We start from the raw sequence: 15963 nt of genomic DNA on the forward strand, positions 1-15963 counted from the left end.
AATTGCATTTATATAATTTCCTAATTTTTTTTAAGCACGTGCTCTTACGAAGCCTCAACTCTCATTGTCACTCAGAGCTAAGGTAAGCCAAGAGAAGAATGCATTTTTTTACTGACAGTGAATTGAGGCAGTCGAGGAATCTTACATGAAAATGACAAAAAAAAAAAAAAAGGGTAATTTGGGAATATGAAAATTTTGCCCAACTGCAAGTCAAATAAGCCCTTTCTAGACCTACTCAATGGGCTAACTTACTAGTAAGTAGGATGATTAGCCAAAATTAGCATAAATAATTTTATATTTATATAATCATTCATCTCTTAAAATTGTTTTTTAAATAAAATTACAAATTCTCTTTAGAAATTTAAAGATTGAAATTATGCAAATATTATAAATTTAAAATTTATATTGCTGCATACAAGAGAAAATCCAAATTGGAAATTTATTAGTCATAGTTTGATGATTAGATTTTTAGATTTGACAATATAACATATCAATTATTCTTATCCGTCAAATACATATTTGACTATATTGTCTTTTATTATTGAATTCAATTGAATATTTTGCATCACTGGTTTAAATCGGATTTATCGATGAAAATAAACTTTTTTAGTTAAATGATGATATTTCTAATTATATAGAAAAGAATAAATTAGGAACAATTTTTAAATAATTTTTATTTTTATTGATTTGGTTTATAAGTAAGACCGTAGATGTCTTTTTTTTATGCATTAGTAGGCTAAATGAATCAAAATAATACGGTGATCCACAAAAAAATAAAAACAATAAAGCGACTTGTCCAAATTTATTTAATTGATAAAAACTCTTATAACACGTGGAATTCAAAATTTTTAATTTTTGCTCTACCACTGCTTGTATTTTTTTTATTTATTTATAAAAACTGCAAAAATATCATATTATATTCCAGAGACCTAATATTTATTTGTAACACAAGTAACAATCCAAAAAAAAAAAAAAAAAACAATATAAATAAATAAATGAAGAGGGCGGAGAGAATTGAAAATGCAACAATGTGAAAAGAAAGGAATGACTAAATGAGTAATAAATATTCTTGGTTTTTCTCCCTTATTATTTCTGACCAATTACTCTGCTCATCATAGCACATGGAAGACACAGGAGAGGAGTCCTTCAGTCCTTCACTATTACTCACCCCAACTTAAATGTCTATTTGAGCTAGTTACTCTTTCTCTACGTTCCTCTTCTCCTCTCTTCTATCGTGTCTCTAAATTTTCCCCAGACATTCTGGTTTCAAATCTCTTCTGTGTATGAACTTTGTACAAAAAGGACTCTCAAGAAAGAGAATCTTTCTTCTATTTTCTTTCTTCGTTTCTTTGTCCCTTTTTGCTCTCTTTTTCTTGAAGCTCAAAAACCCAGGAAGAAAATGAAGGCAGAACACTTTCTTGCATCTGTCTCTTGACATAACGTTCTTTACTTTATCTCGGAGCTCCTTTCTGTCAAAACTAAAACTGTACGCCTTTCTTCTGTCTTTATGCACTAAAGACTTTGTTTCTTGAGCTGGTTTATGGGATTTCTGGAATGAAAATGAAATAAACCCATTTAGCCACTTCAGAAAAGAAAATTGGATCTTAAAGTTTTGAGTCTTTTTTTTCGGTCAGTAATAAAAACATTTATCTTTTATAGCCATTGAATTGGCTTTGCAGTGTTAAGAGGTTCAAAAGAGCAAGTATTATGTATATATGAAAATATATGTTTGGATATGTTTTGTAGTGTTCCCCACAATTTCAAACAGAACTTTTATTTCTTTCTTTCTTGAATTTATTTTTGTCAAGGCATAAGCTTTTCAGTGAAAGATTTTCTTTTTATAAGGCTTTAAAACTTTTCAGTGATGAAACTAAGTAACAATTTACAAGATTGGAAGTCAAAACCAAAGAAAGCTGCTACTATTATTTGTTGTCTTTCCTTTTTCTCTTCTTATTTCTCCATCAAAGTCAGAGTTTTGGTTTTGTACATAACAAGAGGCCAATCGCTACTAGGACAGTAATGGTCTCTTCCCTCTAAACTAAATCTTTGTTCTTTTTCAGCCTTCATTACTGACTCAAACTCATCCACCTTGAGTTCTATTTAGTGTAGTTTTTTAGCCTTTTCAAGCAGGACCATGTTTTTTTTTTCTTGAACATTGTTTTCCTTAAACAAACCCACATAGGTTTGCTCCTTTGCAATACAAGAATGGGGTTTTTCTGCTAAGCACGTGATTGCTTCTGGGTGTGCTTGAATATTCCATAACTAAGGATTCGATTTTAGAAAAAAAAAGAAAGAATCTGATCTGATTAGGTAGACTTATCATTTTTTAGCTTAAGTTATGGCTGAGGAGATAGTACCAGAGAACCTCAAGAAACAACTTGCTCTTGCTGTTAGGAGCATTCAATGGAGCTATGCAATCTTTTGGTCCATTTCAACTAGACAACCTGGGTATTTTAATCCTTCCCTAGTTTCTTTGTTAATAGTTTGACTTATTCTTAGGAATTGATATTTTGTGCTCAACGTAAGTTTTTTATTTATCAATCTTTAAATAAAAAATCTTGTCTATTAAAAAACTAAAACAAGGGTTTTGCACTAAGTTTACTTTTTTAGAACTGCAATTAATTTTCCGCATCTATGTTCTAATAAATGGCACGTTCTTGTTGTTATTGGTGCAAATTTGAATTTCTGTAGGGCTTTGGAGTGGGGTGATGGGTACTACAATGGAGATATTAAGACAAGAAAAACAGTTCAATCTGTAGAGCTCAATGCAGACCAATTGGGTTTGCAAAGAAGTGAACAGTTAAGAGAACTCTATGAGTCTCTTTCAGCTGGTGAAGCCAGCCCACAAGCTAGGAGACCTTCAGTAGCACTATCACCAGAAGATCTTACTGATACAGAGTGGTATTACTTAGTTTGCATGTCTTTTTTGTTCAACATTGGCCAAGGGTAAAACTACGTTCTGCTTTATTAAATTTCTTTTTACAACGATTTATACTTTCAATGCTCAATATTTGTTAATTCTTGGTCTGAATTGGTCATAGCTTGCCAGGAAGAACCTTAGCAAATGGTCAGCCGATTTGGTTAAGCAATGCTCATTTTGCAGATAGTAAAGTATTCACTCGCTCTCTGCTAGCTAAAGTAAGTTAATTTTGTCTTTTTGCCTGGTTTTGCTTAATGTGTTGGATGAAACTAAAGATTTCTTTATCTGATTTTGGTTCTTCTTCTGTAATTTGACTTGGGGCATCCTTTACCCTCAGAGTGCATCTATTCAGGTATCAACATTGCGCCTTTACCAAGTGCAGTTTGTAGAACTAGTAAAATTGGAATTTATGAATACAAAAATCTCAATGAAAAGTTCAATACTAATGATAACGTTTCTTGTTCAAAAACTTTCAGACTGTAGTATGCTTTCCATTCGTGAGAGGGGTGATAGAACTGGGTGTGACAGATCTGGTATTTCTCTTGTTAGATTACTGGTTATATTATGAATTGATACACTATAGATTTATGACTCAGATTTTTTGAGTTGTTTTCTTCTAATTTGTCTTATGAAGATTTTGGAGGACCCAAGTCTGATTCAGCATGTTAAAACTTCGTTCTTGGAGATTCCATATCCAGTAGTTGCTACTACGACGATTACAAAAAGTGACAAAGAATTTGCTTTTGATGGGGAGATTCTTGAAGCCAAGTTAATTCCAGTCATAGGATGTGAAGAGTTAGATGTAGTTTCCCCCAATAACAGTTCGAATAATCAGCCTGCGGAGGACTCATTCATGGTTGAAGGGATAAATGGAGGAGCTTCCCAAGTACAAAGTTGGCAGTTATTGGATGATGACTTCAGTAACTGTGTCCATTCTTTGAATTCCAGTGACTGTATATCTCAAACCATCGTAGAACCTATAAAGGTTGTTCCTGTTGTGAACAAAGAAAAGGTCAATGAAAGATGTCCACAAGAGGTTCAAGACTGTAATCGGACGAAGCTTACTTCATTGGACCTACGAAATGATGATTTTCATTATCAAAGTGTCCTCTCATCTCTTTTGAAGACTTCCCATCCATTAATTCTTGGACAGCATGTTCAAAACTCTAACAAGTTATCCAGCTTTGTTGGTTGGAAGAAAGTGGGGTTAGTGCATTATCAGAAATCAGAAGGTGCACCCTCCCAGAAACTACTGAAGAAAGTTCTGTTTGAAGTTCCTCGAATGCATGTAAATGGCTTGCCAGAGTCTCCAGGAGACAAAAGCAATGGGGTTCGAGTCTTGAGACCAGAGGCAGATGATTTTGGTGCAAACCATGTATTGTCAGAGAGGAAACGAAGAGAAAAGCTTAATGAAAGATTTATGATTCTCAAGTCAATTGTCCCTTCAATCAACAAGGTAGTTAAAAATTCTCTTGTAGTCATTTGTCAATAAGCAGGAAATAAATCCATAGATTAAGTTTTGCCTTATTTTGCAGGTTGATAAAGTATCTATCCTCGACGACACAATAGAATACCTTCAAGAGCTTGAAAAAAGAGTTGAAGAGTTGGAATCATGTAGGGGGTCAACAGAGTTAGAGGCAAGAGCAAGAAGAAAACTCCAAGATGCTATAGAGGGGACATCTGATAACTATGGCAGCAACAAAACTGGTAATAACAAAAAGCATTTAGTAAACAAGAGAAAGGCTCATGACATCTCTGAAATGGAACCAGAGATTAATTATAACATACCAAAAGATTGCTCCACTGACAACATAACTGTCAGTATCAATGACATGGATATATTAATCGAAATCAAGTGTCTGTGGAGGGAGGGACTGTTGCTTGAGATCATCGATGTTATAAGCCATATGCACTTAGATTCTTACTCGGTTCAATCATCAACCATAGATGGCACTCTTTCTTTGACCATCAAATCTAAGGTAATGAAAGCATTTTCACCTCAAGTGAATGATTATCATTAGTCATGAATGTTTATACTAATGTGTTGATATGTTTATTGCAACAGAAGGGTTTAAGAACTGCATCAGCTGGGGCGATCAGACAAGCACTTCAAAGAGTTGCCTGTAAATGTTGAAGATTGGCCTCACATTTAGTCTGTATTGTTTCTTTCATCATTAGAATTTCACTACTTGAGTTGTAAAATTGCGTATTGTTGGGGATTTTGTACATCATTGCTATAAAACAAGAGATTTTCATCCAAGTAGAGTTAGCCTAATAAACAGAAATAAACATGTTTCAATATCAAATGAATTTTCTGCAATGATCTTTTATTCATAGCTAGTATGCAGTTTTGCACCTGATAGGACCAAGGTATGAGATCTGCAGACATGGATGCGGTATAGACACTACATGTCGGTACGCCACGGACCCACGGTCAAACTATAACAGTCAGACAGGGTTACAATGATTTCTTCTTATAACGTGTTAAATTGAAAAAAAAAAATGTACATATAGATGCCAATTAAAAGGAACTAAACCTAATTTCAGCCACTTTAATGGGATATCAGGGGAAGGTAAAGCCAATGTATTGAGATTCTGAAATATAATGTCACTGTTTATGAATCTATCTTTAGAAGATACTGCATTTCTTTCAAGAATCATAACAGCACAACATTAAAGGTAACAAAATGTAAAACAGAATATAACATTCCCCTGTCAAAGGATAAATTTCTGCAGCAGGTGGAAAAGTTCAGGTACAGAAGACAAAGGAAAAGACATTCTCACTAGACAGCAACTACACAAGAAAGCTCATAGGATCTATTTACACGAGTCTTTGACCATTGGATTGGAATTCTTGAAAGGAAATATTCTCATCTAAATATCTAATGGCTGAAACTTCATGCTTGTGATTCATATGGTTTCTAAATTATTTACAGACTTTATTTGTACAAACTTCCATGGAATATTGACAGCTGTTGGAAAATTGACTAAACATATCAGCCGTTTTGTCCAATGCCAAAATTAGCTTCTTGTGCTTAAATTGATCATATTATAAAAAAATGTGCTCGTTTAACCTTCAATTATTTTTCTTTTCTTGAAAAGCATTTCACTTTTAAGCAGTTGCAGACAAGAAAAATATTGATTTCTATCTCGCCAAAAGAAAGCAATCTGCTTTCACTTAAAGCAAAGCAAGATAGATATAATCTGAATCGTCAAAAAGGAGATGTGAAAAGACCAACATATATAAAAATTAATGGAATCTTGAATGTGTATGCATTAGAAATACGTTCTTAATTATATTAGGATGATAAAGACTTCACATTTTTTCAGCAAAACACGCAAACTGGTAGAATGAAAATCAAAGTTCATTTCTATGGAGCACTACCTAATCTAATCCAAATGCACGTTTCACAATTTCTTGGGCAAAAAAGTCTCTGCAGACATGAAAAATGGCACAACCGTGTACACGTTTATAATAACAGCCTTAGTGCGACATTATCAATATTTCAACTGTCAAAATAATTTTTAAGGGCATTATAGTTTTTCCACACATATCAGACCTGACACAAGTTATGCCAGAAATATTTTCCGATGAAAAATATACCCACTATACGATGCTTTCTACAAAGCTATATGCAATATATATATATATATATATATATATATATATATATATATATATATATATATATGCATGTGTGTAATATAATAAATAAAATAATTAAGCAATGGCTGAGTTTTAGGTACGATGGAGGTGAAACATTTTTTGGATGGCAAATGGAAAGTTGAATCTTTTGTTTTTATGATTGAAAGTAGAAGAATTGGCATTTGGCAATTACTAAAAAGTTGAAAGGTCATTGAAAAGAAGAAGAATAGTGTCCTATTTTTAATTTATCTAATGTAAAATGGGTTTTTCTCTTAGTCTTCATGCGTAAAACTCTAATAACCTCTTCAGCCTTTCTTTCAAAGGGAAGAGACACTATTTTTGTATACCCTTAATCTTTTATATTAGGAGATAAAATAACAAAATAGGATTGAAAATAAATCGATTAGTTCATTGACGACTAAAGGATTGGCTCATCAAAGTTCATTTATTATCTTCTGATATATATATAAAATTTATTTTTTTCAAATTTCGACATTATTTTTAATAATAAAAGTTATTTATATTATTAAGTTTATTAAAAGTTAATGTCCATTTGACTCATTAGGGGTATGATTCATGAAATTTATAAAGAGTCCACTAATCTCTAGACGAAACACTCAATTATTATATTATTAGTCCAATTACCACCAAAGCAAAACATTATTACATCAAAACCCCTAAGTCCTACTAATAGTAGTGGACAATAGACAGACCCTTCAAGAGTAGGAAATTTGATAAAAGACAATGTCAAAGCAAAGCAGATATAGTACAGACGAAACAAGTAAATAAAACAAAGGAAAGCAAATACAATATTTCAATTTCAGCAACAGTTGTGGAGATTTCTTCCCTTTATAGATCAAGTAGAAACCCAACAACCAAACCAACCATATATATTCTATTTCGATCAACATCCATGCCCAACCTAACCTGTCACATCCAACTCGGAAGATGATTCATGTCCTACCTATCACATTTGAACCTAGAAATTATCTCCTCAGTTTCACTTTGACTCCCATGGAACCAAGACACTCAAACATTACCAATAAAGAAAAACCAAACCCTGTTACAAAATCTAATCTCTTTACTTATTCAGCTTTCAAGCTCCCACTAAAATGTTAACCCTAAAGTATCATCTATTTCTTGTCTTACAGCACTCCAGTTGAAAGTTTCACACCTGCGAAATCATTCACAGTATACCCTATTTTATCGAACTTACCTTCCTCGTTATTCTCTCTAAATTTCAGATAATCCAAGCAAACAAATGGCTTGTACAACCTTAAGCTTTCTTTTCCTACAATGTCTTCTGGTGCTGAGATCACCTTATCATCCTCAAAACACCAAAAGAAAGCAAGAGAAAGACGATTCACAAGTCGCTTTAAAATAACACGGTGTTCTGATGATCTTAACCGACCATTGCTCCAAGCCTGCATCAAATCTCCAATATTAACCACAAGAGCATTCTCACGTGGTCGTATATCCATCCATTCCCCTTCCTTAGATCTCATTTGCAGTCCGCCAATCTCATCCTGATAGAGTATCGTTATGCAACTCATATCAGTGTGCATTCCAAGTCCTTCAACCTCCATTTCTTCCACATTCTTTGGTGGTGAATAATTTACAATCCTCAAATACCCATTACAGTTGCTGAATTCCATTTCATAAAACTTCCTGTCATAACCATCACCCAAGCTCATTAATACGACATTTATGATTCTCTTCGACAACTCCACCATTTTGTTTCCATACTCCTGTAATATCTCACTAAATGATACAAGAAAACGAGAACAATATCATACACTAAGCAGGTAAATAAAAATGGAACTAAGAAAATAATACAATAAATAAAAGTCACAAGTTAACAAAAGGAGATGTCACCTAAATTTACAACTTTCTTGACTAAAGAGTTTGTCAGCAGAACTCTTAGAGGATGCAAAGAAATCTGGTCCAGACACTCGCAAGCTTTCAAAATAAGGAGAGGCTATGAATTGAGGAGTATAGGTCTTCAAGCATGATGATGGGCCAAGTTTGAGTTTGAAATCCAAAGGAAGGGTAAAGATTTGCTTTGAGTGTGAACAAACTTCATCAAACAAATTTCTTGAGATACCATGGTTAGTGACAGAAAAGAAGCCCCACTCTTGACAGGCTTTATAAACTGAAGATAGGGAGGAAATATCAACAAGTTGAGACAAATCTAACACGGGAAGCTCAAAAGATGTCTGCAGTTCAGACATTATAAAGGAGAACGCTACGGTTTCTTCTATTGATCCAAAATGCTAGGCTAAGGGCTAGGCTGCATTCATATAGGGGCTAGAGTGGAAGAAGTTTTCATATAAAACTTTACAACAACTTTCAAACAAACATTTCATTAGTTCTACCACGTTCAGAAATGATAAAGGTACTTAATGGCCTATAATTATTTTGCTGCCACTAAGTATTACTATAATATGAACTTTATGAAGGATACAGATCAAAGCAATACACTAATGAATAAAAGAGATAGGCACGGAGTACTGTGGTCATCCAAAGCAAGACTTTTGGAGGCAATCAATACCACGTCACCAAAACTGGTGGAGACCACAGACCATTATCACTGTTAATGATTAATTGTAAATATAACTCTGTTAAAATTTAAATTCATAATAGGTTTATAGTATATATATATATGTCCCTATTGATGAAAAAAGACCAAGAAATACTTTTCCATGTTAAATTTACATGGTATCAGAGCTTTTGGCTGGTTAAATTTTTTTTTTTTCTGTTTTCATTGAAATTTCGGCAGCAGTCAGTTTTGTTGACCGTTCTAGGGTCACTGTTTTGTCTCACCGCCCACCTCAGAAGCTTCTCCAGTTTTCGACCGGCGTTCCCTCCAAATCCGGTCACCGCATTCCCTGCGTGTAGGCCTCACACGCCAATTCTGTTTTCTGCTACAGTAACACGCGCCGGCGCGTGGAGGCGCGTTCGGCTGTTTTCAGCGATCGAAAATAGTCCTCTAGCTCAAGCGGTTGTTTTTCCAATCCGGCGAAATTTTGGTAGGGGCATTCTCAGTTTTGTCAATTTGACATTTCTGATTATTTTTGGAGGAGCAAGAAACAAAATGTAGTCTCACGATCGAGTGCTGAATCAAAATATCGAGCTATGACACAATCTGCTTGTGAATTAATTTGGATTCGTCAATTGTTAGAGGAAATTGGCTTCAAGTCATCCTTGCCTGCAAAGTTATGGTGTAATAATCAAGCTGCTCTTCATATTGCATCATATCCAGTATTCCATGAACAAACAAAACATATCGAGATTGATTGTTATTTCATTCGGAAAAATATACAATAAGGTGTTATCTTTACAGGGTATGTTAAAACAAGTGAACAGTGAGGAGATATCTTTACAAAAGCTCTAAATGGACCTCGAGTAAATTATCTTTGTAACAAGTGGGGCATGATTAACATCTATGCCCCCACTTGAGGGAAAGTATTAAGAATTAGTTGTAAATAGAACTCTCTTAGGGAGTTAGATTCCTAATGAGTTTATAGTCTCTTGTATGTGTATATATATATATGTCCCTATTGATGGAAAGAGAGCTAGAAAATACTTTTCCGCGTTAAATTCACAATCACCAAACGACCATCCTTGCTGCAACATCACTGCTAGTTGCTACTAATTACATCAATGTACAATCTATTATTATACTGGTCTGACATGAATCAAAACCACCAAAGGCCAAAATGTATCGGACTCAAGAAGCAAAAAAAAAAAAAAAAAAGAAAGCGACCGACTCAATATCAGCATCACATAGATGTAATTAAATTATAGGAATACACCATACCAGCAACAAAACAAACACATGTAAATAAAGAAGTACACCTCATTGGCAGAAGACGGGGTTAAAGTTAAAGAATTAACAATCAAAGCCCAAAAATGGTAATAATAATGATAATAAAAAGCTAATAACAATGCCAATCCAATTTAAGATGTATCTGACAGTTAACAGAAGATAATAAAAGTTTGACACTAATGAATGGATAAAATTGATCAAGTTAGGCAACCACAAACAGTATATTATTGAGACCTTAGCAAAATCAACAATAAAACATAAAACAACATTTAAAAAAAAAGACAATTTGACAAGTGCTAATTATAACCTGATATGACAAGGATATTTACCCCTGAACATAATGCTTGCTTTTGGCTTGTGGTTAATAGAAGTTCTCAAATAGGTTATTTCTCATATAATCATCCAATAGATTATGTGACACCTATATTATGTTACATTAGAAATATAAACTTCCATATACAAATAGAAAAAAATAAATAAATAAAAACTCATAAAAAAGGTCACATCTGCGCAGCAAATATAGTATTGTGATTTATCATCATTAAGTTCTGATGAACATTGTCTATCCAAAAATACTACCTTGCAAGAAATAGGTAATACAGATTCCAGCAAAGATATCAAGCATCAAAAGAATCAAATCATAGACCAGCTCAAAGAATCTTCTTTCTTGGCACTTTCACTGGATGTAGGATGAGAAGCAAGCAACAATTAGATGTATAAATAACCTTGATTCTACACAACCATGGATTTATCCTTGGTTTCTGCTGAATCTTGAGCATCCAAAATGGTATTATTCCCATTCAATAGTTGATGGAGGCTTTGATGTAATGTCTTGAACAACTCGGTTTACGCCCCTTACACCGTTACAAATTTTTCGGGCCACGTCATTAAGGAACTTGTGTTCAAAATAGTACCTGGAATTTGAGAAGGGTCATGAGAGAATTTACAATAGCATTGATGAAGCAGTAATGAGGAAAGTACTAAATTAGTTTTTGCCAAAAGAGCAGTAACAAAGTAACACAGAAATATATATTCAATAATTAGCTGTTGTAGACTAGTCATTGTTCTGTCAAATTATTTCTTCAAAATATTTCTGGTCTTTTTCTTTCCTAGAAAAGCATTAAGCTTTTGAGTTTATATCAAAACAGCCATCTTGAAATTACATTGTCTTTGTTGGACATGGTTTAACCATGACCTAAAAGCAAAGTAGCAAACTAAGGGGTATGAAGATAAGGAATTCAACTTTCACATACATGGTACACCCACTCAAAAAAAAAAAAAAAAAAAAAACTCTTCTACCAAAAGAGACCTATCTATCTACTAGAGACATGAAAATTCAAACACATGCAAGTTCATCGAAAATGTCACAATTGCATTACTGTTAAATCTTGAGGTGGGACAAAACCACAACTCCAGCCCTATGGTTTTGCAATTACCACAGGTATATGATTTGAAACAATCAATTCAGAACCCAAGAAATAACTATCATCATATATAACTACAGAAGTCTGGAAAAATCACAAGCATGTAAAATGATGAAAAAGAAATTCCATGTATAAAAAATGCAAGAAAAATAGTGCCAAAAAAGATGCCAAAAATCAATAGAGACAGAAATATGCTTCTTCAAAGATATTTTTATATATAAAAAATGCAAGAAAATTAGTGCCGAAGATGAAGCGAAAAATCAATAGAGACAGAGAAATATGCTTCTTCAGAGCATTTCTTTAATATTCAATAGCATGGAATCCAATCATATGCCTAAGAAATAAAAAAGAAAGCAACTGTCCTTCAATGTTAAGCTCGAAAGCAAAAGTGACCATTTGAAATATTGATATAAGAAAAAGGTTGTAGAAAGCAAAGTAGTATAGATGGCAAAACATATATATGGAACTCACCAATCAGCAGTCATTCCATCTTGACTTGTAACAGCTCTTAAAGCAACAACATGAGAATGCGTTCTTTGATCACCTTGAACTCCAACTGATCTTACAGGCAAAAACACCGCAAAAGCTTGCCAAATTGAATCATAAAGCCCAGCATCCTTGATAGATTGGATGAAAATCTCATCAACCTGTAAGGAAATCAAATGAAATAACTTTCAAAAACAGTAAAAGGAAGAAAAAATAGACAATTAAATTTTAGCAATGTTTTAATCTCATTTGTGTTTAGGCCATTCACTTTGCAGCCCAAGTGTAACAGGAATAAATAATGTTTTAGTTACAACTGATGTGTATAAAGTATTAGAATATAAATCTTGCAATTATAAGCTTTTTTTATACATAGAATGGTAAAAATTTTTCAAAATTCATAATTCAACATAAATCATAAGTTAAAAGACTTCAAGTGAAAAATTTTAAGGAATTAATTTTGAAAAGATTTCCCCTTCTACAAAAAGTTCATATAAAAAGTTGACAAACAAGATGGCCCACATAAAACATTAAAAGGAAACGCGTTTTTATGTTAAATGAACATGTAAAAAACTTAAACAATAAAGTTCCCATGAGATTTTAGAGCTTAAAACGAGGGAAAACAAAAGAACAACAGGAACTTCCAAGAACGCTCTGTCCCTCCACAGTCTCTCATTTCCTCAGCTAAGCTGAACAGTAATTGTTGTTTCAGTCATTACTCAAGCCATTAGTATACCAGCCTATATTTGGTTGTATGCTTGTACTGACTACAGGGCTACAGGTCAATTATATAGCAGACTTGGAAAAAGGGTATCAACATGACCAGAATCAAACTGATAATTCCATTATGCATTGGCCATTATGATTGTTAAAGGCCAATACTTAAAACCCACCCTGGGACTTAGCTCCATAGCAAACATCACTTTACCTGGCGAAGGATATCTAATGCATTTCCTTCAGTTACATCACCCAGGACTCGTACCGCAAGGCCAGGCCCAGGGAACGGGTGGCGCTTCAAAAATCCCTCAGGAACATTCAAGATCCTTCCTAGTTGACGAACCTTTACAAATGGAAACGAAAAAGGTATAATAAGTCACAGGGAGCTATTAAAAAATATTTTCAGCTGTGTTTGTATGTATGAGAGAGAGACCAATACCTCATCCTTAAAAAGAAGTTTAAGTGGTTCAATAAGCCTCAATTTCATGTCCTTTGGAAGCCCTCCCACATTATGATGGCTTTTAATTGTGTGTGAGTGGCTTCTTCCAGACCCAGGAGGCGGGCAAGATTCAATCACATCTGGATACAAAGTTCCTTGGACCAGATAACCAGGTTTCTTTCCCAACTTTTGCTCCAAATCATGTGCAAAAGCATCAAAAATGCTAATAAATTCCCTTCCGATAATCTTCCTTTTCATCTCAGGATCTACAACACCTTTTAGCTTGCTAAGGAACTGTTCTGAAGCATCAACACAAGTAACAGGTAGGTGCAGATCCCTCTCAAAAGTTTCCATCACACGTTCTCTCTCCTTGTACCTGCGTGAAGTAAGAAGACAATCAAAAAATTTCCTGTGGGAGAAACCAATATTTCTATTTTCTAGTTTGTTAAAGATGCATTCATTTGCTCACCTCAATAAACCATTGTCAACAAAAATACAATGAAGCCTATCTCCAATTGCCTTGTGAACAAGAGTTGCAGCGACTGTGGAATCCACACCTCCTGATAATGCACATATGACATGATCTTCAGGAGCCACTGTGCCATTGATCAACTTGATTTCTTCATCCACCACACTTTCCATGTTCCAACCTGCACTTAATCCACAAACATCAAAGAGGAAATAGCGTAGTGTGTCCATGCCCTCTGGTGAATGAGTCACCTACAAAAGATGCAATATTGTTGATGTTTATGTTCTTAAGAAAATATATGTTAAACACAAAGTTAGGTTCTCCCATGAATACAACATATTAATATAAACCAAATTTCGGTAGAGTTATTAATTTCCTTTTCCTGCATTCAGGACACAATATTTCAACCAAGTCCGGCACTGACAAAGTATAATGATATCAGTTCAACATCTATTTTTGAGGACATATAATCGTATATCCATAATAATGCAAGAAATTTTTAAGTCAAGCTCTCAGCATACAGTGAACCACAAAAGTCATTGCAACAAACTTCTTAGCAGATTGCTTCCTGCAATAAAAATTACCAATGAATTGCATCTGAACCCTTTCTAGTTCCTGTTGGACTAACTTGACTATATTTTACATTCTAAGACCTTTCTTCCTAAGAGGCTAACACGATACCTACTCAAGCCCATGCAACTCTGTGACAGCTCCTACAACATATTTTCAGCTCAACAAAACCTGTGTTTCAACTGTTTCAAGTGGTCTATTCTTGACATGTCCTGAATGAGACAGCTAGATTATTATACGGTCACCTGAAAACAAGAAGCAAGCACTCAAACTAAGTGTAGTACAATAATGAAGGTCCGAACCCTTTACTCCAGGTTATGCTATAACACCAACATATGTTAACATGCTGTCATAAAAATTCCCTCCGATAACTTCAAAGATTGTATCACTCCCAAAATAAAAATAAAAAATAAAAATAAATAAATAAAAAAAAAACAATGAAAAGCAATTACCTCAGGATGATACTGCAGCCCATAAAACTTCTTCTCCCTATTCTCCACAGCTGCAACCGCCCCCTGTTGGCTCCTGGCCACCACTTCAAACCCCTCAGGCAACTGCGCAGCCTCGTCTCCATGGCTCATCCAAACTACCTGATTATCCCCAACTTTTTTATTCCCAAAAATACCCGAATTCTTGTCCACCACAATTTCCATCCTCCCATACTCCTGCTTTTCCCCAACTCTCACCTCCCCTCCCAACCTCTGCACTATCAACTGCAACCCATAGCAAATGCCAAGGACAAAGCATCCATTGGACTGGGCCCACTCCACAAACCCAGCGGGAAATGCGGGGGAGTTGGGAGAATGGACCGAGTGAGGCCCTCCAGAGAGGATGATGACTTTGGGATTAAGGGATGTGATAGCATCAAGGGGGGAAGTGCCAGAAATGCAGAGAGAGAAGATGTTGAGAGAGCGAATACGGCGAGTAATAAGATGGGTGTATTGGGAGCCATAGTCTAGGATGAGGACCAGGTCTGATTTCACAGCTTTAGGGTCCATGATGGTGGATGTTTGGAGGCTTTAGGGGTTATGGTGGTGGCTAGGGATTCTGGGAGGATTGGACAAGCAGGGGTTTAAAGTATGGGGTAAGTAGGAAACTAGGGTTTTTAGGGGTTTGGGTTTTGGCGGGAAGTGGTGGGATTTAGGTGTAACCGTTAGGTTTGGGTAAGTAGTATTTTTTATTCATTTAAAATTAAAACTTTTGTTTTTTTTTTTTTTTTTTTTTGGGCAAAATTCGGGTATCCAGATTAGGTTTCGGGCATTAAAAATTTGTTGGATTTAGCCCAATGGTTTGTCAGTCTCCAAACGATGAAAGGCCAAAAGGTCCAATAATCACTACTCGGCCCGGCAAGAATAGCCTGTTTGAAATTGTACATTTTTTTTCAGATAAGGCAGTTTTTGAAGTGTTATTTAACTGTTTTATAATTAGTATATATTGAAAATTAATTTAAAAATAAATTTTAACAA

General features: G+C 34.6%; 3 protein-coding genes across 5 annotated transcripts; 1 reads left to right on the plus strand and 2 right to left on the minus strand.

Moving 5' to 3' along the window:
* Positions 1 to 1057: 1057 nt before the first annotated feature.
* GL3 (basic helix-loop-helix (bHLH) DNA-binding superfamily protein) lies at positions 1058 to 5240 on the plus strand. Of its 3 annotated transcripts, none has more exons than XM_012231504.4 (8): positions 1058 to 2448; positions 2692 to 2946; positions 3042 to 3138; positions 3258 to 3272; positions 3397 to 3453; positions 3555 to 4376; positions 4456 to 4899; positions 4989 to 5240. In XM_012231504.4, the coding sequence occupies exons 1-8, from the start codon at positions 2339 to 2341 to the stop codon at positions 5052 to 5054; spliced, it is 1866 nt and encodes a 621-aa protein (XP_012086894.1). In that variant the 5' UTR covers positions 1058 to 2338; the 3' UTR covers positions 5055 to 5240. The 3 variants fall into 3 exon arrangements, with proteins under 3 accessions (XP_012086894.1, XP_012086893.1, XP_020539653.1); XM_012231503.4 differs by having other exon boundaries at positions 1065 to 2448; positions 4986 to 5240; XM_020683994.3 differs by having other exon boundaries at positions 1067 to 1486; positions 4986 to 5240.
* Positions 5241 to 7207: 1967 nt separating this feature from the next.
* LOC105645802 (2-oxoglutarate (2OG) and Fe(II)-dependent oxygenase superfamily protein) lies at positions 7208 to 9006 on the minus strand. The gene is made up of 2 exons (XM_012231502.4): positions 8442 to 9006; positions 7208 to 8327 (listed from the first exon to the last, which is right to left on the minus strand). The coding sequence occupies exons 1-2, from the start codon at positions 8795 to 8797 to the stop codon at positions 7712 to 7714; spliced, it is 972 nt and encodes a 323-aa protein (XP_012086892.1). The 5' UTR covers positions 8798 to 9006; the 3' UTR covers positions 7208 to 7711.
* A 1846-nt stretch (positions 9007 to 10852) lies between these two features.
* LOC105645801 (GMP synthase (glutamine-hydrolyzing), putative / glutamine amidotransferase) lies at positions 10853 to 15619 on the minus strand. The gene is made up of 6 exons (XM_012231501.4): positions 14950 to 15619; positions 13928 to 14178; positions 13459 to 13834; positions 13231 to 13362; positions 12291 to 12466; positions 10853 to 11309 (listed from the first exon to the last, which is right to left on the minus strand). Exons 1-6 carry the CDS (start codon positions 15493 to 15495, stop codon positions 11186 to 11188), a joined length of 1605 nt encoding a protein of 534 aa, XP_012086891.1. The 5' UTR covers positions 15496 to 15619; the 3' UTR covers positions 10853 to 11185.
* Between the last annotated feature and the right edge of the window lie 344 nt (positions 15620 to 15963).

This window comes from Jatropha curcas, chromosome 4, assembly GCF_041381405.1.
Source record: "Jatropha curcas cultivar XTBG-Jc1 chromosome 4, XTBG_Jcur_1.0, whole genome shotgun sequence".
NCBI classification, from domain to species: Eukaryota; Viridiplantae; Streptophyta; class Magnoliopsida; order Malpighiales; family Euphorbiaceae; genus Jatropha; species Jatropha curcas.